This window comes from Podarcis gaigeae (assembly GCF_964106915.1).
Source record: "Podarcis gaigeae genome assembly, chromosome: 10".
Lineage (NCBI taxonomy): Eukaryota > Metazoa > Chordata > Lepidosauria > Squamata > Lacertidae > Podarcis > Podarcis gaigeae.
The window spans coordinates 15,897,807-15,924,366 of NC_139686.1; the positions used below are offsets into that span (position 1 = coordinate 15,897,807).

A 26,560-nucleotide genomic window follows, 5' to 3' on the forward strand; every position below is an offset into this window, starting at 1 on the left:
TCCAAAGGGCATGACAGTCTTTTGCATGCAATTTTCACATTTAGACCTTGCCTAAAGCACCGAATGTATTTGCTCCAATTTGGAATCTTCTTAATATTTAGGTGCAGCTGTGTGTTTTGGGAGTGAGAATAGGATTCTATTTGTGGCCTGCTTCCTGGTCTTCAACTGCGCTGTTGACCAAGGTTGTTACACGAAATAATCCTCATCCCATTCTCTTGAGTTATGAAGGAGAAGTATGGAGAGGAAAGCAATAATCCTGCAAACTTCAATCCAAGCAATGGTCTGGTGAACTGGAGGTGGGGGAAATGTCTCCAATACAGATGCAATCAAATGCCTATGCATAGTATAGGGTAGTGGCAACGGCACCAAAGTCCCTGGTTCAAATCCTCCTGCTGCTGCATGATCACAAGATGGCCTTGGGGCAAAGACTCAGATTCAGCTTCCACACCAGCACTGTCTGCAATTTGAGGATAACCTTGACCTGATTTACAGGTAGGGATGGGGGATAGATTCACTTTGAATTTTAATAGCAACTTATCTAACTCTGACTTATGAATACATTGTCCACACTTCTTCTCGTCCCACTGCTTTCTCCCAGGGAAAATCTGCTCTTTACTGCTGACTCGGAACAATAACAACAGCAACAATTTATTAATTATACCCAACCCTGCTCATTTGACTGTGTTGCCCCAGCCACTCTGAGCAACCCTGATGAGTGGACATCAATCATTTTTTCAATGGGTTGACATTTGCTCTGATCCAGTGGTAAAGAGTAAGGGAAGTGGCAGGGCAAACAGGAAAATGCTTGGATCCATGCATGGAGAGCACTGGACAAGCGGAAAACCTCAAAGACCCATGCTTTCTATGTGTAGATGAGCCCTTAGGCTAGAATCAAGGTGCTGATTCTAGTGTATAAATCCCTAGACAGCCTGGAACCTGCATACCTGAAAGATCATCTCACCCCTTATATACCCAAATGATCACTGCATTCTGCAGGTGAGACCCTTCTGCAATGCCAGAGAGTTCACTGTGCACAATGTAGGAATTGGGCTTACAGTGGAATTCCCTCCTCTTGAATATTAGATAGGCACCATCTCTGTTGACTTTTCGACCACCTACTGTGAAGATCTTCCTCTTCCAACAAGCTTTTAAGTAGAGATCTTCATCAGTCTGCATCTGTGCTGCAATTGTTTTTAAAGATGCTTCATCATTTGTATGTTTGCCACCCTGTCCCAGCGTGGGACAGAAATTTAAGAAATAAAACCATACCTATCAAATAAGATGAGCCTTCCAAGCACTGGTTTGGACCATGAACTTGCTTGCATCCTTGCATTGTCTGACCTATCTTAATAAATAATAATAATAATAATAATAATAATAATAATAATAATAATAATAATAATTTTATTTGTACCCCGCCCTTCCGGGTTCAAAAACAGGACTCAGGGTGGCTAACAACAAATTTAAAACACATTGAAACACTTGATTATAAAAGCAGCATAAAATACAGTATAAAAACATGAATAACAATAAAAACCAAAAATCAATCAGATAATCCCCAGGGCTAGCTGGCTGAATTGGTCCTACTTGGGCCAGCGAGGAGGCCAGGGGAGAATTAGCTGTGGGGTCTCAGAGCGGGTGATCTTCATAAAAGGGGAGGGGGAGGGAAGAGAAGGGAAATAAAAGATGAGGATGGATTCAAATTAAATCCAGGTGGAATAGCTCTGTCCTACAGGCCTGACAGAAGGAGATTAAATCCTGAAATCCTGTCTCATGGGACAAAGCATTCCACCAGGTTGGAGCCATCACTGAAAAGGCCCTGGCCCTGGTGGAGTATAATCTGACTTCCTTAGGGCCCGGGACCTCTAAACTATGGTTATTCATGGACCTTAAGGTCCTCTGTGGGGCATACCAGGAGAGGCGGTCCCATAGATATGAGGGCCCTAATCCCTCGTTGAGGTTTCCAACACAGAGATTCCTTTTGGCTCCTTCAGACCTCAGTTCTAAGATTCAGTGAACACAGGGAAGAGATGCAAATTTCCTCATTTCTGCATGAATTTAACAACTGAGCTGCTCATGCAATTTGAAACTCTTCCCATCCTGCCTCGCAGTTTAAAACAGACGTGCACACAGGAATTGATGTTTCCTCTTCTCCTAGTATTTAATTCAGGACCCCAATTGCATGTGGTGCAGCCAGTGCCAAAAGACAGGAAGTATTAATCTGACTCGAATTAGCCTCATTAAGTTTGTTGTAAAGCTTTGTGCAAAGTAGAAGCACATGGAACAGAAGGTGGCAATTACTTGGGATTTTGAAATAAAACTGTTTCTCCACTGAACCGTAGGAAAGAACGTTCAGATAGCAATGATGGTTGTTCTCCAAGTTGCAGCTTGGAAGTTCTGAAGTCTAATGATGCTGCAAAAGTTTGAAAGGTTAAACATTTCAAAAGGTATCTGGCGTGGCACTGTGAAAGCTTTTTGTAAAAGAATGTCTGGGAGGTTATAGTTAATGGGCATAAGAAGAGAAGAATGCTTCCTTTGGTATGTAAGTGGAAGAATCTGGGGCAGGTTTTGGACCTTCGAGAGAAGCTGTGATGCTCTGTCAAGTTGTCATGGCTCAGATGGATGGAATCTGGTCCTACCACCCTATCTGGGTTATGTTACTGCAGGAGTGAGGAACCTTTTTCCCTTCAAGGGCCACAGTCCTTATTGGGGAGCCCCATACTTGTGGTGGGTGGAGCCAGAGGAGAATGTGGGTGGGGCAATAGATGTCTACAATAACCAAGTATGTGTGTACACATACTTGCACACACCTCTGTCTCTACCTTCCAGTCAGGCAAAAGCCCCCACGGAGGGTCAGGGGCTGGTCTACTATGAAACTAACAAAGCCTAAGCTTCCAGACCCTCCAAGTGTCCCTATTTTCCAGGAACAGTCCCAAAGCCATCCTGGTTTCTGATTTGAGCCTAGAATGTCCCACTTTTCCTTATGTTGGCTTATTTTCATTAGAGAAATATTGGAGGGTATGGAAGTGACCCCTGGGCCAAGGAAATATGTAACTGTACAACCTTTAGAAGACTTCTAAAGGCAGCCCTATATGAGGAGGTGCTTAATGTTTTATTATGTTTTTATATGTGTTTGTGGCTGCCCAGAGTGCCTGGGTATGCAGATGGGTATAATTATTATTATTATTAATGACATCCCTACGAGCTTCAGCACCTCTACTCTCAGAGGGGCCCAGAAGCTACTTTACTCCTTATCCCAGCCCCTCTTTCTGTAAAGAAAATTACGAAGATTACTCATAATGATAATGATAATAAATCAATTGTTCATTGTGTCCTCTGACTGAATATGGAATAATAGATGCAAGAAAATACCTACAAGCTGTATTGTATTGTTTTGTATTTGTTATCAATTGTTAGACAGATAGATAAAAGGCTTTTTTTCTAGAAAAAAAGGTGCCAGAACTAGTTGACCTTTTTTTTACGGGGGAGCCCTAAAAAACCTTCTCTTCTTACGCCTCCACTGAGCCACACCAATCGTGCCACCCGCAGCCTCTGTCGTGCAGCCCCAAGTGCCGTGCCACCATTCCACAATGCTACAGAGGTACCGAAATGCATCAAAGTGGTGCCAGAACTCAGTTCCGGTGAGTTCTCGATGAAAAAAAGTCAGAGATAGTTAGATAGATAGGCAGGTGAAGGTCAGAGGGTGTTTAGCTGTGGAGGTGTGATGTTTGGGAACAAAGCCAGAAGTGAGGCCTCACTCCTGCTAGCCATGGATGGCCTACATGCAAGTAGACATGTAACTAGAGTTACCCTGTTTGGTGAGAAATGACCTCCTTTTGCAGGCTGAAAATCTAGGATTGCAGAGATTCAATTCTGAGTTTCTAATATTTATCAGAGTACAAAATGGAGTGTGTTCATTGTCTTCCAGTATATCAGGTGCAATTCCAAAAGCAAGGTATGGTTTTATAAATGATTCTTTGCCTGCTTTGTGCCTTTTTGTACCCAGTTGTAGGTTACGCATCTGCCACCCTCTCTGTGATGGTTGCTGGGTTTTTAGAGGTACACAGGAAGCATTTCCCTTTGGTGGAACAGACTTTTTCAGGCAAAGTCCTCCTCGTCTCCTCCATGCCGTGCATCCATCTGGCCCCACAATACATCTTCCTCGGCTTGGCAGAAGCTCTGGCGACTCCCACCTGTAAGGGGACTCTTTTGTTTCGTTTCCTAGCCTAAAAAGCAACCGGCTTCAACGCAGGATGACATCTGTTTGAACAGGGACAGCCAAAGCACCTTCCGTCGCAATCTTCGCCCCTGGCGCTGTTCCACAGCCTCTCTGAGCAGTCTCATTCATCACTGGCATGGAAAGCGTTTAATTTGTCATTCTTGTGGTTGCCGCTCGCCGAACAAGTGTTCTTTGCGGTCACAAGAAAATCCTTAATTTACTACCCCCAGTGGGACTTTCCATCCATTTAGAGAAAGGCAGGACCTCCCATGCTAGAGCGTAAAGCAAGTTCAGAGATGCCACCCCATGGGGCTCAGTGGACAAGAAGATGTCCTTCCCTGTAGTAGTAGTAGTAGTAGAGAACCAGTGTGGTGTAGTGGTTAAGAGCAGTGGACTTGTAATCTGGTCAACCGGGTTCGCTTCCCCGCTCCTCCACATGCAGCTGCTGGGTGACCTTGGGCTAGTCACACTTCTCTGAGGTCTCTCAGCCTCACTCACCTCACAGATTGTTTGTTGTGGGGGAGGAAGGGAAAGGAAAATGTTAGCTGCTTTGAGACTCCTTAGGGTAGTGATAAAGCGGGATATCAAATCCAAACTCCTCTTCTTCTTCTAGTAGTAGTAGTAGTAGTAGTAGTCATTTATATGATCTGACTGGGTTACCCCAGCCACTCTGGACGGCTTCCAACAAATTAAAACACCGTAAGACATCAAACATTAAAAAGCTTCCCTATACAGGGCTGCCTTCAGATGCATTCTAAAAGTCAGGTGTTTCTTTCCTTGACATCTGATGGGAAGGCGCTCCACAGGGTGGGTGCCACTACCAAGAAGGCCCTCTGCCTGGTTCCCTGTAACTTCACTTCTCACAGTGAAGGAACTGCCAGAAGGCCCTCAAAGCTGGATCTCAGTGTCAGGGCTGAACGATGGGAGTGGAGATGCTCCTTCAGGTATACAGGGCCTAGGCCATTTAGGGCTTTAAAGATCAGCACCCAAACTTTGAATCATGCTCAGAAACATACTAGGTCAATGTAGACCCTTTAGAACTGGTATGATAAGGTCCCGGCAGCCACTTGCAGTCACCAGTCCAGCTGCCACACTCTGGATTAGCTGTAGTTTCTGAGTCATCTTCAGAGGTAGTCCCACGTGGTGTGTAATAGTTCAGTGGCAATTTAAGGCTTGACCTGGAGGCTTTTCCCATGGGTCAGACTCATACAGCGGCACCCATCTTGAATGTTATGGATTTAACGCAGGATTAGGGCAACCTGTAGCTCTCCCTGTGCTGTTGGACTACAGCTTCTCTATCCCTGACAACTGGCCATGCTGAAAGAGGTTGATGGGAGTTGGAGTCCAACAGCATGCAAAGGGCTGCAGGCTTCTCACTCCCGATCTTTCTAAGGGCAAATGGTGGGACAGGTTCCAAGTTAAGAGCTGTCAGGGACTGGCTGGATGATGAGAAGTGGTGGGAGGCACCAGCTGGGGAACCCCCAAGGGGAACCCCAAAGGACAAAGTTGGGTTGCCATATTTCAAAAAGGGAAAATCCGGACAGAAAAGTTGTTGAGCTGCTTCTGCAAAAATAAAAATTAAGGTTTTAGAGCTATCCCCCCCCCCCCCAGAAAACCACTTCCAATCTGGGTTGGCATATGTCTGGATTTACATCCAGATTTTCCCAGACATTTCAGGGATTTACTCCCGGGTGCAGTTCCCAACAGCCGAATCCCGCGTATGTCTGGGAAATTCTGGACGTATGGCAACCCTAAGAAAGGCTCAGAGCCCAGGGATTGGTGGTGGGACACTAGGGAGAAGTCAGAGGGAGAAGAGTGGGAGTACTTGTTGGATGCTGAAGGGGCAACAGGATTTAGTGAGCAGGGAGAGCCTGTGACAGGGAGCAGTTCTGACTCAGAGGCTGAAGCAGAGGAGAGGGATCAAGAGGCTGCTGAAGAGTATGGGGAGCCTGCCTCTCCTACTGAGACAAGCTCCCCTCCCCCCTTGTCTCTGAGGATTTGCGGAGTGATGAGTAGGATGGAGCAGAGATTGGAGATGCCCAGACGCAGTTTGAGACTGCTTGGGAAACATCTGGCAGAGGAGGAGCCTTAAAGGGGGTAGAAGGCAGGGACCATCAATCCTGGCAACTGCTCCACAGGGCAAGACCTGTTGCTGAGTGTATGGTTGTTGCCTTAAATAAAGTTAACTTCACTGGCTCTGCTTTTTTGGCTGACCTGCATCTGACTCCAGCCCTGACAAGAGCAAACAAAGGGCCCCCACCCAGCACGATCCCTTCATTGCAATTTTGCATCTGTCCCCTTCTGAGTACATGGAATGTAATTTACCTTAAGCAATATTTGGGCATTTTGGATTTCTTTGCTGCCCTGGGCCCCTTCTGGAGGAAGGGCAGGATAGAAATCCAATACAGTGGATGCTCGGGTTGCGAACATGATCCGTGTGGGGTGCACATTCACAACCCACAGCGTTCGCAACCTGCAGTGGTGCGTCTGCGCACATGCGGGTTGCGATTTAGTGCTTCTGCGCATGCGCGACTGCCGTAACCCGTTCTGCTACTTCCGTGCTTCAGTGGTCCGTAACCCTAAAAAACACAACCTGAAGCGCCTGTAACCCGAGGTATTACTGTACATAAAATATTGCTCCCAGCAGGCAGTTGTGATAATGCCCCACTGCACCCCAACCAGAGATTCACACCCTACCTATTTCTCTTCATGCTTCTTCAAAGGTTCCTTCATTACATACAAGTTTGTGCCGGGCAGAATTCGTGGAGTTGCCTTGCAAGCCTTGACTTTCTTCAATGGAGCTGGCTGCATCATGGAGGCTTTACTTGTTCAAGCAGCTTACACCACCTCACAAGGTAAAACAGACTTTAAGCAGAGTGAAGATGGGTGCCTTCCTCGCTCTCTCCCACTGCACCCAGCGCTGCTCTCTCAGTAGGGATTTTCGCCCTCTTCCTATTGGCTATTGACTTCCATTAGACGCACATAACAAAATCTAGCTGCCAGCAGTGTATTGATCTCTTTTTCGTGATTAAGGTAGGTCACTAAGTTGCAGCCGGATTCATCAAAATGTAATGAATCATTCCTATTTTGATAGGTGGAATAATTAGTGTGGGTGGCATTTATTTATATATTATACAGGACTTCCTTCTCTTCCACTTGGAAAATGAGCTAGGGATTCTCATGTTACACTAGAATACCAGAGCAGGTTTTTCCCCCTCACATATGTATACAAAGGATATTTATTTGCCAAATAATTGTTTAAATGAGAGTTGAGCTAAGGATGAGGAAAATACCAGAAATCACATTCTTTTCTCAGAACTTCTTATGAAACCTAAAACTACCCTGAAGGTGTATTCAGTCTGGAGAGGTGCATTAATTTTACCACTCTTGCATTATTTTGGATTCATTTATTATAGACAATTCTGATTTAATTCATTTCAGTTGCATTTCTGTGACCAAGGATGCTAAAACTGAGAAACTAAGCCAGTCTTCCTGAGCCTGGTGCGTTCCAGATTGGTGGGAGACGTGGTCCAAAATAGTATTAGTAGTCCTAGACTAAAAACTAGAAAGGATCTTTGCAAATTCCTAAGTGGAAAGGTTTTGATCTACACCTCTTGGGCACAGTATCTTCCAGATGTTCACCATCCCTAAATGCTGACTGGGGTTTATGGGGGGTGAAGTCCAACAAAGTTTCAACATTTGGAGAGCACCACAGTGGGTACCCCTGTCTTCCTGTGCATATTGGATCTTCGCTGCCGAGCAAATTTTGCACATCTCTGAATATTGTAGCACAATTCTTAGTACTTTGGGTGTATCAAAATGCACATTTAAATATGTATTTTGAGAGGTGGGTTTTTTAACAACAAGAAAATGCAGCTTAATGTAGAAACACAAGCTCTAAAAGTGGAGCGGAGATCTTTACTAAAAAAGATGAGCATTGATTAAGCATCAGCCCATGGTATAGGAGGATGGGTGGTGTTAAGAACCTGAGAAGAGTTTGCTGGATCACTCTTTCAACTTGGTTTATGTTAAAGTCACTAATATTATGAAGTTGGCAAGGGGTGAGGTCAGTTTGGAGGATACCCTGAGGGTGCAAAGTGGGGCTGACCTTCTGAAGAGAGTCCTGGCGCCTGCATGGAGAAGCCTGGAGTTCGTACATTTCCAGAAATGTAATTATATTTAAAGTAGCCATATCTATGCTGTAGGAGATTTCCACCAATCATCTGCCAACTTTGACCCTTCCCTTTAACAAGAAGTGTCCATCGCATTGCGGTTTAGCAACTTGAGCGTACCCTTGCACATCTCTTTCAGCTTCACTCTTCTCTTGGTTTATAGCAGGGACATCCAACTCCCAAGAGACAGCATAGACAGACGTCTACTCCCGGGGGAAAAAACTAGCCAGTGATCTACCCATGGGGGGGTTGTTGAGCTTTTTTTAGGGGAGCAGGTCAAAGCTGTTGTGATTTGGGGGGGTCACCAAAAACACAGCTGCTAACAGACAAATGCATCGCTACAGCAGACAACAAAGGAATTCACACTAGACCAGACTTCCTCAACCTCGGCCCTCCAGATGTTTTGAGACTACAATTCCCATCATCCCTGACCACTGGTCCTGCTAGATAGGGATCGTGGGAGTTGTAGGCCAAAAACATCTGGAGGGCCGAGGATGAGGAAGCCTGCATTAGATGCAGGGTAAGACCAGGGGGGGGGGAAACCATGATTCTAAACAATGCAAGCAATAAGGATCCCACGATCAACCACGATCATCTGGGGATCGACCTGTTGATCATGGGCGTCCAGTTGGACAGCCCTGGTTTATAGAAATTTTTAAAAAGCCACTAACAGCTTTTTAAAGTTGCATAGCTTTTAGAGGAGCACTGTCTCTAAAACTCTGTGGATCGTCTTGAGATGCCAGAGTGTTTCCAGGGAGTTGGGTTGCACTAACAAAGGAGGCAACCCAGAATTTACCTATTTTTCACACGGTGGAATGTCAGAGGAGGCGATGCTCTGAGAGTACCAGGTACTGTTTGTATCAAATATCTGTTGATACGCTGTTATTTTTTTAATGTGAAGCAATTTTTGTGAAACCGCTGCCAGCATTTGCCTCTTGAATGACCCATTTGACCTGCCTCTCTAGCCAACCCTGCAAACTAGCCATCCACAAATTTAGGAGGAAAACTGTTAAACTCTCTCTCTCTCTCTCTGCAACATACTTATGGTAGGAACAGAGAAATCTGCCTTATACTGAATCCACACCATGGGCCCATCAGGTCAGAACTTGTCTACACTGGCAGGGACTCTTTGAGATTTCCAAGCCCTACCAGGAGACACCAGGGATTGAACCTGGGACCTTCAGTTTGCAAAGTGTATGTGCTACCCCTGAGCTATGACCTTTCCTCAGCCTAGGGTAGGGTAGGCTGAGAGAGAAAAGGAGGAGGAGAGGGAGTCTGGCACTGTCACCCAGTGAGCTTTGCATCTCTAAGTAAGGATTTGAACCAGTGATGGCCAAACTTGGCCCTCCAGCTGTTTTGGGACTACAACTCCCATCATCCCTCGCTAACAGGACCAGCGGTCAGGGATGATGGGAATTGTAGTCCCAAAACAGCTGGAGGGCCAAGTTTGGCCATCACTACATTAAACAGTCATGGCTTCCCCCCACAAAGAATTCTGAGAACTGTAGTTTGTTAAGTGTGCTGAGAGGCCCCTATTCCTCTTCAAGAGCTACAATTCCAGAGTTCCTGGGAAGCCAGGGATTGAACCTGGGAACTTCTGCATGCAGAGCAAATGCTCTCCCACTGAGCTATGGCCCTCCCCAAGCAGGGGAAATGTGTTTGGGGCAAGAAGGATCAGTAACTGTGGGGAAGTGTTGTCTTTGAATCTGCTTTATGGCAGGCTTTTTAAATATCTGAGAATTTATGTCCAACTCCCCACTCACTTTTCACCTTCTTTTCTTTCCGATACCTGATCGCTCCCAACTGTTTTCACCCCTCTTCTCCCCCCCCCCCACCTTTAAATTAATTTATCATTTTTACTGCTCTCCTCTTTGCTAAATGTTAAGGTCAAAAATCTCCCCAAGGTGCCAAGAAATTGTAATGCATCCTCTGCCAGCTGAGGTAGGCGTAGCGAGACCGGGCGTGTGTTGCAAATGTTACATGTTAAGTAATGTTAATGCGGTGCCATTTTGCTGCTCTGCAAATGTGTCGAGTCACAAGATCTTTTTCATTCATTCTTTCTTTCTTTGATGCAATTAAGGACTCTTAACACCTATAGGCACTTCAGAGGGAAAATAAATTTGAGACAGAGGAGCCATTTGTGTTTTCAGGTATTGCAGTACGTGCACCCATGCCGTTACAGTGTAATTGTTCATATGTTGGGCATGGTCCCAGAAGAACTGGGTTCAAATCCTCGCTCAGCCACGAAGCTCATGAAGTGTTCAGGGGCCAGTCACCACCTCTTAGCTTAACCTACCTCCCTTTGTTATTGGAAGGATAACATTGCAACCTTCCTAGAGTGTTTTTCTTCCAGCTTGAATGAGTCCTTGAACTCTGATAATGCATTTTGCTGGCCTGGGTGTAGCAAAGACAGGAGTGTGCTGAGTGCCTGTGTACAAAATTTACATACATTGCTCTGTCCACTTTTGTCTCTGCCCTCACACACCACTGGCATGCGGAACCTGGAAGGTCACCCAGAAAGGAATGCAGCCCTCTTTCTTACTTCGCGCCTTGTACAGGTCAAGGAGACATTCAACCAAACATACAGAGGGAAAACTCTCACAGAACTACACAGCCAGTCAGGGTAGGGTATATATTACATCTGTGAAGATTATTTCACTGCTGGTTTCTAACCCACACTTCCATCTGCCTGCCGCCTTCCTCGTTGACTTTAACACTAAAAGAATTAACCCTTGAGCTGCACTTGTAATATCTTTGCTGTTGCACTTCTAACACCAATTATCTAGTGGAATGGTAGGCTTTCCCTCACTGGATGTCTTCAGACAGAGGCAGGAGACCCATCTGCTGGGGAAAGCACTGGCTTTTCCTGCCTAGAGCAAAGGTAAAGGTAAAGGGACCCCTGACCATTAGGTCCAGTCGTGACCGACTCTGGGGTTGCGGTGCTCATCTCACTCTATAGGCCGAGGGAGCCAGCGTTTGTCCGCAGACAGCTTCCGGATCATGTGGCCAGCATGACTAAGCTGCTTCTGGTGAACCAGAGCAGCGCACGGAAACGCCATTTACCTTCCCGCCAGAGCGGTTCCTATTTATCTACTTGCACTTTGACGTGCTTTCGAACTGCTAGGTTAGCAGGAGCAGGGACTGAGTAACAGGAGCTCACCCTGTCACAGGGATTCGAACCGCTGACCTTCTGATCGGCAAGTCCTAGGCTCTGTGGTTTAACCCACAGCGCCACCTGTGTCCCTGCCTAGAGCAAAGAGTCCCATTAATTTAAGTGGATCTTCAGTGCAACTAACTTGGTTTATACCTGAACCATAGTAAACATAAATACATTACTCATGTTGCTGGTGGGAAAGGACAGGGCTGAGTGATAAACCAAAGGCCACTTGAGACCGACCTTTTGGAGCACCACCAACCTTCAACCACCCTCCACTTGCCTGCCTTCTTACAACCAGTCCAGAGGGTTGCACTGTCTAGAAGCTTCCTCCTCCTTAAGTCTTACTTTTGATCTTGCAGAATTCAGCAGGGGAAACGATGAGCGGGAAACTAGAATTACAATGTCATTGGCTCTGGCGCCACCTACTGTTCATCTCCCTACCTTCCACCCTACCGGTACAAATGGTCCCCAGCCACCAGTGCCAACGATTAATTCATGCATCCGTGCATTACAGTAAGGCTTACAGTTAACTCTATGTTGGTTGTCCTGCTACAGAAGGGATGCTAGCACATTGTCAAGTCTCCAAGTCCATCCAATGGATCTGGCACTCTGGTTTGGGGATTGGGACCCAAATTTCCCAGATCCACAATGGCGCAGAATTTCGAAGAAGGATATTTCAGCCTCATTTGCATCCCGTAGCATCTTGTTAGTCTAGAGTTGCATTTTTGCTGGCAAAGTGGGTAAGATAGTCACCCGGCGCCTTAAGTGGCGTTAATCATTTTTTAAAATGTATCTATGAAGGATGGTGTGAATATGATAAAATAAGACTTCTTGGGAATTTGATGAGTGCAAACAGATGACGGGTGACAGTGATATTTCAGTACAAGCTGGGGAAGTGGATTTCTTAAGGCTCTTTCTACCTCCCTTGACATTTTAATGAGACACATGACAAAACCTATCCCCCTGTGCTACTTGTTATGGAGAGAAGTTTTTTCTAAAAAGTTGCAGTGCAAATATGTACATTCGGGTTTGGGTTGGAGGTTAGGAGTGAAGGAGACTGTCCTGAACTGGTTCCTTTTGACTCCATCTTGCCTCAGTTATAAGAGCCCAATTACATCCATGCTAGGCTGTTGGGATGCCCGGTACATTGGGCAGCCTTTAAAGACTGCTCTGAAAGTTATACTGGTACCGACTGCAACTGCTTGGGTGCTTGTAGGAGCCAGATGGCATACCAGGTACATTTAGGGTTGCCATATTTCCGAAAGTTGTTGAGGTTTTTTAGGAAGACCCCCGTTTTTTCGTTTGACTTGCCTAAGATCCAGGACAAAGCACTGCCTTTTGGAAATTCCCTCCAGACATCAATTCTGTCTTTGAAATCCCAGTAATGTCTGGGAACATCTGGACATATGGCAGCCCCTGGATGTACATTGGCCCCTTCTTGTTTCTGTGTCCAGTTTAAATTTCAGGGAAAGGTTGCAACTCCCTGGTAGAGAATCTGCCTTGCAAACAGGAGGTCCCAGCTTCAAACTCTAGCTTCTCCGGGTAGGACTGGGAATGTCCCCTGTCTGAAATCTGCAGAGCCACTGAAATAGATGGGCCAATTGTCTGATTCAGTATAAGGCAGCTTACTATGTTTCGGTGCTGCTGGTAACCTTTAATGCCCTAGACAGTTTGGGACCAGGTTATTTGAAGGATCAGCTACACCCATATGAACCTGCCCAGGTATTACAATCAATCTCAGAAGCACTCTGCATGGGTGTACCAAAAAGATCCATCAGATTATAGACAATGCCCTTTCAGTGGTGGCCCCATATCGGTAGAATTCCCTCCCTAAGGAGGTATATGTGGTCTCTATTTTAGTGGGTTTTAAGAGGCTCCCCATTGCTTCTCATAGAATCATAGAGTTGGAAGGGACCACAAGGATCATCTAGTCCAATCCCCAGCAATGCAGGAATCTTTCACCCAACATGAGATTAAGAGTCTCATGCTCTACCAACTGAGCTATCCTCTGGGCTACACCTAAATAATATGTGTAGTGCTGTGTGTTGTGTTAGCTGCTACTGTTTAAAATCTTTATAATGTGTGGAGGGTTTTTAAAAATGAGAATATGATTAACATTGTTTTTATGTTCCATTTGGGTGCGAGCCACCACTGATAGGCTTTACAATGACAGGTAGATTCTGAAATAAAAAATACCTATGTGTGATGGTGATCCTCTCATTCAGTCTCTGATTGATCCTGGCTACCAGCATTTTCCTAAAGTAGAATTACATGGTTGCTGAAAAGCCAGATTGGTTAAAAATGAGATCAATATTTTAAAAGATTATTATTATTATTTTGAAAAGATAACAGAAGGAAAGAGGGGACAAAGCCAGATTAAAAACATTGCCATCTGACATTAACGGGAGGAATATTCCATCAATCCTAACTTAAAAGCCTAGATTAATATAGGAAGTCAATATGTCCAAACATGTCTAAATCAGATTGGCAATTATAAGCCTTGTATTCAAATGTAGAAAGGGCAGTGAGATCTTCAGACGACTGAGTAGTGAATGGGTGATTATTTGTCATTCTAGTTTTGCTGTATATGTATCTTTGCCACCATAAGGGCAAACAGAATCTACTTTTGTTGTCCGTCTCTTAGTCCCCACGTCGCAGGGCTATGATTTAGGAGGATGTGAACATCCACCAATATCAAGGATTCTTCCAGAGCAAAGTTAATATGAACAATAATTGTTGGCCTCTAGTTGACTTTAAGAAACCCTTCAAAACTTGAGTCTGAGGTCTGTTTCTGATATACACTACCAAGCATATGCATGTCAATTCTGCCCATTCTTATAAACATTTTGAGACTGTTTCAAATACTTTTTGTGAGCTCAAAGTGAGTCTGTAACAAACAGGCTTCACAACTTGGTGTGAAGATTCTGCCACTTTGCTCACACATCCCAAGCCCTTGGGCTTCTAGTTCCCATTCCTAAACTTCAACTTGGGATGGACTGGGCATCTAATGCCATCCTATTTTCATCTTATTGGAGCTTAATTTGTTGACTCTTATTTGTTCCAGTGCATTGGATCTGTTCATTGTATCTATTTTGTGTGCACTTTTTACATAAGATATCCATGTTTAACATAAAATATACACAATTTTCAAAAAAAAAAAAAAGTACATGCTTCCATGTACATTAATACAAAATATGGATTTTTGAGCATGGCTTTGATGCATGAAAAATGCATTGCAAAATCTGGAGGAACATGTGATCTGACTGGAAATTGCCTTCTGATCCACTAGCAGTCAGTGGATCCAGTCAGTCCACAGCAAAGAGTGGATCAAACTATTCCCTCCCTGATCCCTAATTCTAGCCATTTTCTGTTGAACTCAACAAACTGAACTGTGTCTAAGGTTGGGCAAATGTGTCCATTTCAATTCCTCTCTGCTTCTCATTCTTGCAGTCTTAAATTCAACTCTCTGCCTTTCTACAGCAGTCTTTTTAAAAAAGAAACACCTTTTGAACATTCATCAGTGCAAATTTCTCCTAATCGTCACATGTTTGTATTCAGTACTGCCTAATGCACACACTTTCCTGCAAGTATCTTCCCCCAGCATAATGCGTTTTTGTCTTTTATGCCTTTTGTTGTTGTTGGAGAACCGTGTCGCAAAATTCAGAAGTGTGCAAATTTCAAAGGCTAGCTGTGCTTCACTTTGCATATTGGTTTGAGAAGTGCAACTTAAGTCGCTTCTCATTAATATGCAAACAAAAATAGATTTTTCCCTCCCACCCATAAGCTGTAGCACAGGGACCCATATAAAACCCTTCCTTGCCGTCAGACACACTTATTCTCTCCTCGAGTCCTTGCAGCCGCTGGGATGTGTAAAATGAAAAGCTGCTTGATTATGAATGATGGCTCTAAAAGTTTATAAGCTACTAAAGGGGGAAGTATATAGTTCCTAGGCACTCAGTCAGCTGACAGTGTTAAATGATATGTTTTAAACCTAGCTCTGGGAGTTCGGCTCAGTCTGTTGCATCTTTGAGGAGTAAGACAAGGGGAGTGGAGGAGGAGGTGCGGCTGTTCTGCTCCCTGACAAATGAAGGCAGTTTTTGTCTGAGGAACTGAGCGAGAGCAAACTCTGCTGGCACCCGGCTGGCAACTGACAGCTTATTCTTGTTGATCCAGTGGAGGAAATTGCTTAACAAAGTTGTGTTTGCGGTCGTCCAAGAGAAGGGCAGAAACATCTCACCCCACAGGCCCAGCTGCTCTTACACTTTAACTCCCAGTTTGGCCTTTCAAAAATATTGGTTGCACTGTTATAGAATTGTGGAGTTGTTTGACTGATATATTTGTGTTCCCTCCAAACCTGTGGTTTTATTTCTGTAAGATGTGAGTCTGTAGTATAAGGAACTGTCTGGTGGTCAAACTAGTCTGTTTGCTAAGTTCATAGCCCTAGTCCAGCCTCTTAAGCATCCTTTGTACATGTCTAAAGAGCTGGTAAGATACTGGGAGTGTTGCCATAGAAACAACCAGGTAGTGATGCTTCCAGAAGGACGGGGCAAGCTTGCCCCCTTCCCCTTCACTGAATGGAAGATGCATCATGGGGATTATCTAGGTTCATTTGCAGCTGGGAAGAAACAGAGGTTTGATTTGTGCAGAAACCAAAGCTATGACTTTGGGAACTCACCCAGAAATCAAATGAGGGACCAAGATCTGTTGGAGAGTTTATGATGTGAGCTCTCCTGTCTTATACTTGTGGGCATGGAGTTGAGGGTAAAACACATTTAGTGCTTCAGGTTAAGTACTTTGCTTCAAGATGAGAACAGAAATCGTACTCCGGCGGCGCGGCGGCAGCAGGAGGCCCCATTAGCTAAAGTGGTGCTTCAGGTTAAGAACAGTTTCAGGTTAAGAACGGACCTCCAGAACAAATTAAGTACTTAACCTGAGTATCACTGTATAGTCTGTGGCATTTGTTACGCTACAAGTGAAATGAAAATCCTGCCAATGTTTCCATCTGCTTACAGTGGTCTCTTAGATAACTTCTAAATGTTTCCCATTATTTTGTAAAGTTTTTATCCCCTTGGATCCTGGGTTTTCCTGTCAGCTTTGCCATTTCAGCATAGTCCATCAGCTTAGTTTGCCATTCCTCTCTGGTAGGGACCACCTCTGGGCGAGAGAGGATCTTTTTGTGTGCTCTTTGGTATGTGCATAAAAGCACTTCACAGGAAGGAAATAGCTATTCTTATCAGTGTATTTTTACTGCCAGAGGAGAGGCGCTTGTGGGATTTTCTGCTCCACATACTGGACTTGGGTATTGCATATGCAGACCTGGGGGACACCATTTGCAGCTCCATCTCTGGTAACAAAATATCATAGGTATTTTGGGGTTTTGTGGGGGTTTTGTGACTAGGGCTGGGGTTGAACTGCTTGCTCTGCCCCATTTAGGTCTTGCTGCCAATTAGACATGGGTTAGTTCACCTGCCTCTATCCTATTCCTGTCCCATTTCATGCTGTTCCTTTGTGTCCCACTGTGCAAATTTTGTGTGCACCATTTATGTTTATGCACTTTTAACACACTTTCCAACACACTCTCCAATACAATATGATTTTTTTAATGGAAAATCTTTTTTGTGTGTGAGGAACGTATGTAAATCTGTGCACACATTTGGGGCACCCAAAATGCATTGCTGTATCCGATGAGGTCATAGAGTTGGAAGGGACCTTAAAGGGCATCTGTCCCAACCCCCCAGAATGCATAATCTTACTGGGAGTTACATTCTGATATGCAAGAAAGTTGGGAAGCAGCGTGGTCTGTAAGAAGCAGACCACACGATTCCAGCCTCATCACTATTTAACTTCCTTCCGCAGGGCCTGTAAGACAGAGCTGTTCCGCCTGGCTTTCAATTTGAACTTAGCCTGATCTTTTATTCCCCTTCCTTCCCTCCCCCTCCCCCTTTTTATGAAGATTACCCGCTCTGGGATCCCACAGCTAATTTGTGATAATGTGACGTAGCTAATTGGAGTGGACCCCAATTAGGCGCAGCTGCTTGAATGGAAGCCCGGCACACTTCCGCCTGGCGCCTCTGCTCCCGGTCCTCCGTCCTCCGTCAGCCACAAATGCAGAGCTTTTACGCAGCATGCTGTTGCTCCCCGGTGTTTAGCAGATCAAACACACTTAGACATCAGTGTGTATATATTCCAGTCTTTATTCGTGCAGTAAAACAATAAAAGAGCACTTTCCTGGGCTCAGAGCGCTCATGTTGCTTCTGTCTCCTTCGGAAGCAGAGACAAACAGGCAGTGAGATAAAGCCACTCCCTCCTTCTAGTCACGCCTCAGGAATGGAGAGACGTCACTCAGAACTCCTTAACCCTGTGAGTTCTGAAACTAGCCACACCCCCTCTTCTATCCAGTCCTGAGGTGACCTGGGTGTTTACCTTTACAGACCTCTGTGAGATCAGTCCCTTTTCCAATGCCTTGCGCCCTTTCCTGGCGTCCTTGTCAGGCAACTGTGGAACCTCCTCACAACTCCCAGGTTCGCACTGTGCGAAACCAACCCACGCATTAGTGACCTGAAACCTCTCAGGTGGAATGCCCTTTGTTGCTCGAGTGGACCGCCTGAGCACAAATTCAGGTGCTTCCTCTGACTCACTGTGGTCAGCAGGTGTGTCCTCTGCATCACGAGACTCCCCCTCTGACTTAATGCGTCTTCGAACTTTCTGCATTATGCTCACAGGAGACGCAGGCTCACTCTTGGGCTCTCTTTTAGCAACCTGTGGAGATGCCCCACCCTGTTCTTGACCCTGGTCATCGACCTGGTCCTCATCAACAGGTTCAGCCGCTGGTTCTCCCTCATCCTCAGAATCAGACAGACATTCTTAGAGAACGTCATGCCTTGCAGGAGTCTTTCACCAACCATCCTGCTCACAGAATTCAGCATGTTTACTGACCAGAAGCTTGGTCTGATCACCTTCTGGATAGGCAAACCTCCATCCCTTTGTCGCAGGCTCATACCCACAGAAGATCATCTTCTGGAACTTAGGGCCACCCTGCTTTTGTCAAGCCTTTGGCACCGGCACCAAGGACGGTGACCCAAACACACAAAAGAAATGTACCTGCGGCTTCTCTCCGTAGAGCACGAAATGTGGGGTTTCACTTACCACTGAGTTGTAGGACCTATTCATCGTGAATGTCACTGTCCTGGTCGCCTCCCACCAAAAGCTCTGAGGCAAACCAGAGTCACACAGCAAAACCTCTGTTGCTCGGACAAGAGCTTCACATCTGAGCTCTGCCACGCCCCCCTCCTGAGGAGCCGTCACCTTGTGACGTATCCCTTTCTGGTGAAAGAACTCCTGCAGAGCAGACCCAGTAAACTCTGCACATCGGTCACTCTTGAACCCCTTTACCTTGGTGGAGAACCTTAGTTCCACCTCTGCAACCCAGTCTTTGATCAGTTGTGGTGCATCTTCTTTCGATCTCAGAGCAAAGCACCATGAAACCTGGCTAAAATCATCCTGTATCGTCAGAAATCTGGCCCCTCCCAGACTCTCTGGCATGGGCCCAAAAAGGTCTGTGTGCACAAGCTCAAAAGGTTTTGTGGTTACCCTCTCCACCCTGGGATAACTGCACCCTTTTTCCTTTGCCCTTTTGCATGCCCTACAATTTAGTGTTCTGCCACACTCCTGTATTTTGCAACCCTTAGTGCACTCCTGCAACATTTGGATATCTTCTAGGGTACCATGTGCCATCTTTTTGTGCCAAGCACAGGCACATGAAACATGAGTGGGAGCTGTAGCACGCATAGCTTGAGCCCTTTCAGCATTCCCCACACCCTTCAGAGGCATTTCCAGAACAAAGAGATTATTCTGCCCCTTTGCAACACTGACCAGTTGCTTTCCTCCCCTGGAAATTGTACAAACATTGTTTTCAAAGCACACCTTATACCCTTCCTGTAACAGACAAGGAACAGATAAAAGACAATGTTTCATCCCAGGTACCACGTAAACTTCCAGCTGCGCCTGCAAAACAGAAACATAAACATTTGCAACCTTAGAAATCAACATTTGTCTCCCATCAGCTAGCACAATACTTTTCCCAGCTGAAACAGTTCTGCAGTTCCACATCTCGACAGCAGGTGTCTCTGTTATCAGGTGCCTGCTCGCTCCAGAGTCAATTATAAAGCGTAGCACTCTCTCCTCCTTGGAGCTGTCCTGCAAAATTGCCATGGAAGCTGTTAAATGATAAGAGCCATCTTCGCTTCCTGAGTCACGTCCTCCTTGCGATTTCCCACGTCTGCCTGCTCTCCTGGACTGGCTGCCATGGAAACCCGGTTGGTTCCCATGGGAAACGACCTTCAAAACATCCTGTCCAGACTCCCTACCCCGGTGGGGGCAGGAGCGACGCAGATGGTCTGGAGACTTGCAAACAAAACAGCGTCGAGAAACAGTGGAAAAACACTGCCCAGGGCTCCTTTCAGCCGGCTTGGCCCCCTGTCTTCCGGAAGAGCTCCCTGTGCCAGCCCTGCCCCATCTGAAACAGCGTTCCACCTCGGCACACACAGTGGAAAACTTTTCAAACTTGCCTTTGGAATTCTTCGCCCCCCCCCCCCGACTTGCCCATGAGCTCTCTTTGAAGCTAAGCGATCAGGGAGTGGGGCTTCAGCCACCTCCGGGCTTTTCATTACTTTTCCAGGGCTCTTGCCTTCTGCTGAGCTTTCACACAAAGCCCTCAGCACCTCCCAGGCAGCCCTTGCTGACTCCACGCCCTCCAAATGAGGCAACAGCGATGCGTGTACGCATGCCTTCAACATGCAAAACTCCCTTTGCATTCTCTGCTGGCTATCTTCTGGCAACACAGCCTGAAAGCCTGCAGCGTCTGTCCCAGCAGCACCTGGAGTGAGGGGTGCTGGCTCCCTCTGGCTTGGATCCCAGAGCCCTGTAGCCAAAAACCAACCCCTCCCTTTTCTGACCCAGGTGTTCCATCCTTGGGTAGTAAGCTTTTCGAACGGAACCGCCCACGATTCATGGCTGTCCGCCATCTTCTTCCCGGGGCCCCAGCTTTACTCACGGAACCAGTAGCAGCGTCCGGCACCCGGCCTTGCAGATCAGCTCCTTCCCAGCGAGTTCCTCTGCCCCAGACACAGGCAGGACTCCAGCTGGCTCCAGCGTCTTCTCAGCTGGCTTCAAACACACACCGGCACACCGTCGCAACAGCTTCAAAGCATTTATCAGCGACCCATAACCTGTGATAATGAGACGTAGCTAATTGGAGTGGACCCCAATTAGGCGCAGCTGCTTGAATGGAAGCCCGGCACACTTCCGCCTGGCGCCTCTGCTCCCGGTCCTCCTTCAGCCACAAATGCAGAGCTTTTACGCAGCGTGCTGTTGCTCCCCAGTGTTTAGCAGATCAAACACACTTAGACATCAGTGTGTATATATTCCAGTCTTTATTCGTGCAGTAAAACAATAAAAGAGCACTTTCCTGGGCTCAGAGCGCTCATGTTGCTTCTGTCTCCTTCGGAAGCAGAGACAAACAGGCAGTGAGATAAAGCCACTCCCTCCTTCTAGTCACGCCTCAGGAATGGAGAGACGTCACTCAGAACTCCTTAACCCTGTGAGTTCTGAAACTAGCCACATAATTCTCCCTCGGTCTCCTCGCTGGCCCAAATAGGACTAATTTAGCCAGCTAGCCCTGGTGATCATCTAATGTTTATTGGATGGATTTTCCCCCTAAATAGATTTTTGAATTCTGAATTTATTGTTATTCACGTTTTATATTTTGTGCTGGCTTTTTGTTGCATCAATTAAGTGTTTTAAATTTGTTGTTAGCTGCCCTGTGCCTGGTTTTCTGAACCGGGAAGGGCGGGGTATAAATAAAAAATTATTATTATTATTATTATTATTATTATTATTATTAGTGATGAAACATGTATGTCATTTGGCAATCTCATGCTTTGTGTCAAGGGACCCTTCTGATGTTTGAGGGTACCACTCTATTCTGCCTTGGTCAGACCACACCTGGAATACTGTGTCCAATTCTGGGCACCATAATTTAAGAAGGATGTTGCCAAGCTGGAATGTGTGCAGAGAAGGGCAACCAAGATGATCCAGGGTCTGGAAAGCAAGCCTTATGAGGAGCGGTTGAAGGAGCTGGATATGTTTAGCCTGGAAAAGAGGAGACTGAGAGGAGATATGATAGCCATCTTCAAATATCTTGACACTCTACACTCTATTTTTCTGATGGCTTTCTTGGAGCTCATCTAAATACAGTTTTTTTCTTCTTTCCCCCCAACAGGTGACTGGTTTCCAAATATTCTAAATGAGGGTAGACTGGAACGGTTTTACTTCTTTTTGGCCTCACTAATGATGATTAACACTTTAGGCTTCTGGACCATCTCACACAGGTAAGTCCTTGCATATTCAGCACATGAAATCTTGACGCATGGTCGGACCAGCCTGAATGGAATGAATATTCACATATGATGCTGCATTTTCAGACAGGTGCTTGATATCTCTCTTGGAGGGCCTTCCCCAAGTTCCCAAGTGAGAAGCCACTAGAAAGAGAGAGGGCCCTTTCAGTGGTGGCCCTTCCAGATGGAATGCGCTCTGCAGAATTACCAGCAAAAGAAGAATGGCAAATGAAATTAATAGACTATGCAGAATTAGATCAATTAACAGGAAGGATTCGAAACCTGCGGGACCAGAGATTCTTATAATATAATAATAATAATAATTTTTTATTTATACCCCGCCCTCTCCAGCCAAGGCCGGGCTCAGAGCGGCTTACAAGCAATAATAAAAACAAGATGAATGATTACAAACTTAAAAACAAAAATAAAACACAACAATTAAAATAATGGAACATTAAAATATTAAAATGTAGCCTCATCGCAGGAGGAGAAGGAAAAGAAGGGGAAAAAAGAAAGAGGGGGGGGAGGGAGGGAATCAAACTGGCTCCAAGCCAAAGGCCAGGCGGAACAACTCTGTCTTACAGGCCCTGCGGAAAGAAATCAGATCCTGCAGGGCCCTGGTCTCATGAGACAGAGCGTTCCACCAGGCCGGAGCCAGAGTTGAAAAGGCCCTGGCTCTGGTCGAAGCCAATCTAACTTCCTTAGGGCCCGGGACCACTAGGGTGTTGTTATTTATGGACCTTGAGGCTCTCCGTGGGGCATACCAGGAGAGGCGGTCCCGGAGGTACGAGGGTCCTAGGCCGTGAAGGGCTTTAAAGGTCAAAAGCAGCACCTTAAATCTGACCCTGTACTCCACCGGGAGCCAGTGCAGCTTGAAAAGCACTGGGTGAATATGCTTCCATGGCAGAGACCCCGTGAGGAGCCTCGCTGCAGCATTCTGTACCCGCTGGAGTTTCTGGGACAGCTTCAAGGGCAGCCCCGCGTAGAGCGAATTACAGTAGTCAAGCCTGGAGATGACCGTCGCATGGATCACTGTGGCCAAGTCAGGGCGGGAAAGGTAAGGGACCAACTGCTTGATGCGGCGAAGGTGGAAAAATGTCGCCTTGGCTGTTGCTGTAACCTGCGCCTCCATGGAAAGGGAGGCGTCAAGGATTACACCCAAACTCTTAACGGAAGGCAATGGCACTAATTGGGCCCCCACAAGAGAAGGGAGTTGGTCCCTCATCCCCATGCCATCCCGACCTAGCCATAGGACCTCTGTCTTCGAAGTATTTAGTTTCAATCGGCTCCCACGAAACCATCCAGCCACAGCTTCCAAGCATCTGGTCAATGTGTTTGGGGCCAAGTTGGTGTGGCCATCCATCAGCAGATAGAGCTGAGTGTCATCAGCATATTGGTGACAGCCCAGCCCAAAGCTTCTTAGAGGACTGGAGCAAATATTTGAATTATTTGAAAAGCAATTGTGATAAACAGATTACGCAAGTAGGACTGCAAGAAGTTCTGTAAGGAGGACTTTGTGAAATATTGCAAGGAAGACTTTCAAAAGAATTATTAGTTAAGGACAATTAAAAGTAATAGAGAAATTAAGAAATGCAGAACAAGTGATAAAGAATGGAAAATCTTCAGAGGTTCTTGACAGAAGTCTAAAATATTGTGTATGATAAGAAGTTAAGTTAAATGATTGTTGGAACTTGCGTGTGTGTGTGTGTGTGTGTGTGTGTGTGTGTGTGTGTGGAATGCCCTCTGCAGAGATGCTGGCCTGGGGCATACAATCCAGTCTTTTAGATGCTTTTAGGTAATTTCAGTTACAATCTATTGAGTGCTTCATGCACCAAACATTGCCTTTGCTGCGAAGGATGCTGGCTTTAGCTGCTGTGTTCTATGGTGATTTGGGGTTTTCACATTCTTGTGCTACAGTGAACAGGGATGAGAAACAGAGCCGAATGGCCCTGAATAAACAGCTGTATCAGATGGGCTTAAACAACGCCTTTCAAAATAGGCTTAGTACAAACAGAAATAGGGACTTTCTTCGCATACAGGTCCCTGATATCCCCATCTTAGGTAACAGGTGAGCAGCTGTCAGTCACAATCCTGAGATGGTTAGACCTTTGGCTTGACTCTGCATGAGGCAGTTCAACATATTGGAGGCCCTTCTTCATGTGCCTCTTCCACAAGAGGTCCGGAGGATGGCAAAATGAGAACGGGCCTTTTCTGCAGTGGCTCCTTGTTTGTGGAATGTTCGCCCCAGGGAAGCTCGCCTGCCTCCTGCATTATGCACCTTTAGGTGCCAGAGGAAAATGTTTCTCTTCAACCAGGCCTTGGGCTGGTTGACATCCAATGCCCTTTTAAATGTATTGTGGAAGGGAGGAATGTTGCTTTGTTCTTGTTTTTATTGTGTGTTTTGTGTTTTTATCTTGTCTTTTTATGCTGTGAACCACTCTGAGATCTTTGGATGAAGGGCAGTATACAAATTTAATACAGTGGTACCTCGGGCTACGAACTTAATTCGTTCTGGAGGTCCGTTCTTAACCTGAAACTGTTCTTAACCTGAGGTACCACCTTAGCTAATGGGACCTCCCGCTGCCGCTGCGCCACCGCCACCCGATTTCTGCTCTCATCCTGAAGCAAAGTTCTTAACCCAAGGTACTATTTCTGGGTTAGCGGAGTCTGTAACCTGAAGCGTCTGTAACCTGAAGCGTCTGTAACCCAAGGTACTACTGTAATAGTAATGATCATCGTCATCATCATCATCACTCTTTCCCTTTTGGACTCTTGAAGGCATTAAACATGGCTGGTATACAGTATTACATTGCACTTCTAATGTCTTTATATGCTAAAAGCTGCCCAGAGTGGCTGAGGCAACCCAGTCAGATGGGCAGGGTACAAATAATAAATCATCATAATCATCAAAGGAGATTTAATTTATTTTTGCTTTGCAGGTACACTAATCTACAGCAGGACTACGACAAAGGGTACAGAGGGAGTCTTCTTCAAGAGCAACTTTTACAGCATGAGAAATCGCTGATATTTTATGACAGCATCCTGGATTGCCCCTCTCCTTTGTCTCCCGTGGAGACTCTCCTGTGAAATCCTGCTCTGAAAATGACTGGTTGGTCACACAGCGCAGTCAGTCACCAGAGTATTGTCTGTCAGATTTTAATGATACATTCCTGTCTGTGTTTATGAACTGACTTAACAATAAATGGATTGTTGTTTCTTCTTTTCATGTCCTCATAAGATAGATAACATTTGAAATCTCAGCGAGAGCATTCAGACTCCGGCCCCGATCCTTAGCTTTCCATATGCCTAGCTCCCTTTACTGAGACACTCCAACAGGTGCCTTGTAAGTGGGCAAGAGGAATACTTACAACTTTGTGTTTCCGTGTGTGTGCAAGAGTTCACTCTGAAAATGACGTTTGCCTATAATAAAATCTCTTGCATCACAATGCTGTGTAAGTTTCCTGTTCCAGAAGGTTAGGAATCTGTGTCTGTTGAGCAAAAAGTCCAGGCGACTGAGGCAGAGTAGTAAGGGGTAGGAGCATGAAGTAGTGGTAATAACACTCATAATACATTCGAGTGGCTGATATGTTTCGCAGCAACCACTCCAACCTGTGTTTGCTGATGGTATGCAAATCAGCAAGAGGAAGACGTCTACTTGCGCATGAGAAGCAGCAGGAACATAGCTGGGGCTGATGGGAGATGTGGTTGAAAATACCTGGAGGACACTAGGTTGGAGAAGGCTGTAGCTGAGTGTCAGGGACCGTGCTGAGGAGGGTTGCACTGAGAAAAAATGTTTGGAGCCACTCCCTCCTCCTGATCCTGAATCTTCCCAGGAGCAGGAGGACAGTATAGATTGGGAACAATGGTTTGCAGAGGGGCACACCGTATTTTTTGGTGTATAAGGCTAGGTTTTTCCCCTAAAAAATAATTTCAAAAATTAAGGGGGCGTCTTATACACGGATACATCTCCCCCCATTTTCTTAAATCTGAGTCCCCCAAAATAGGGGGCGTCTTATACATGGGGGCGTCTTATAGAGGAAAAAATATGGTATTTCAGAAGGCAGAAACTGGGAAATACTGCATGGGGAACAGCTAGCAGAAGGAACACTAGGAGAGAGAGAGTTTACAGATTCACAGTCTCTGGATAGTATCCAGACACACCCTTCCCCCAAAGTCCTGGAGAGCTCAGAAAGTTTCAAAACAGAAAACACAGCGGCTCCAAGCTCAGATTACAAGAAGTAGGAGTGACATATATTAATCGGGATGGAGGGGGCAGTGAAAGTTTCTAACTGGGAAGAAGAAGAAGAAGAAGAAGAAGAAGAAGAAGAAGAAGAAGAAGAAGAAGAAGAAGATCTTTTCAAGTCATTATGTAATGCCCAGAGCCACTCAGAGACATTTAGAAGAAGAAGAAGAGTTTGGATTTCACTCCTTTTAAGGAGTGTCAAAGCGGCTAACATTCTCCTTTCCCTTCCCCCCGCACAACAAACACTCTGTGAGGTAAGTGGGGCTGAGAGACTTCAAAGAAGTGTGACTAGCTCAAGGTCACCCAGCAGCTGCATGTGGAGGAGCGGAGATGCGAACGTGGTTCACCAGATTATGAGACTACTGCTCTTAACCA

General features: G+C 45.8%; 1 protein-coding gene and 1 long non-coding RNA gene across 2 annotated transcripts in view; both read left to right on the forward strand.

The window, feature by feature from the left end:
- The window catches only part of SLC15A5 (solute carrier family 15 member 5), a 45,797-nt gene extending 20,327 nt beyond the window's left edge, over nucleotides 1-25,470 (forward strand). Inside the window, exons 7-10 of the mRNA XM_083700493.1 lie at nucleotides 4,007-4,195; nucleotides 6,943-7,074; nucleotides 21,828-21,936; nucleotides 24,882-25,470. Of these exons, the coding sequence (XP_083556619.1) occupies nucleotides 4,007-4,195; nucleotides 6,943-7,074; nucleotides 21,828-21,936; nucleotides 24,882-25,029 (578 nt within the window). The 3' untranslated portion in view covers nucleotides 25,030-25,470. The remainder of the gene's footprint in view (nucleotides 1-4,006; nucleotides 4,196-6,942; nucleotides 7,075-21,827; nucleotides 21,937-24,881) is intronic.
- Nucleotides 1-26,560, forward strand: part of LOC310826361 — a 683,860-nt gene that overhangs the window by 563,220 nt on the left and 94,080 nt on the right. The gene's annotated exons all lie outside the window — the stretch shown is intronic.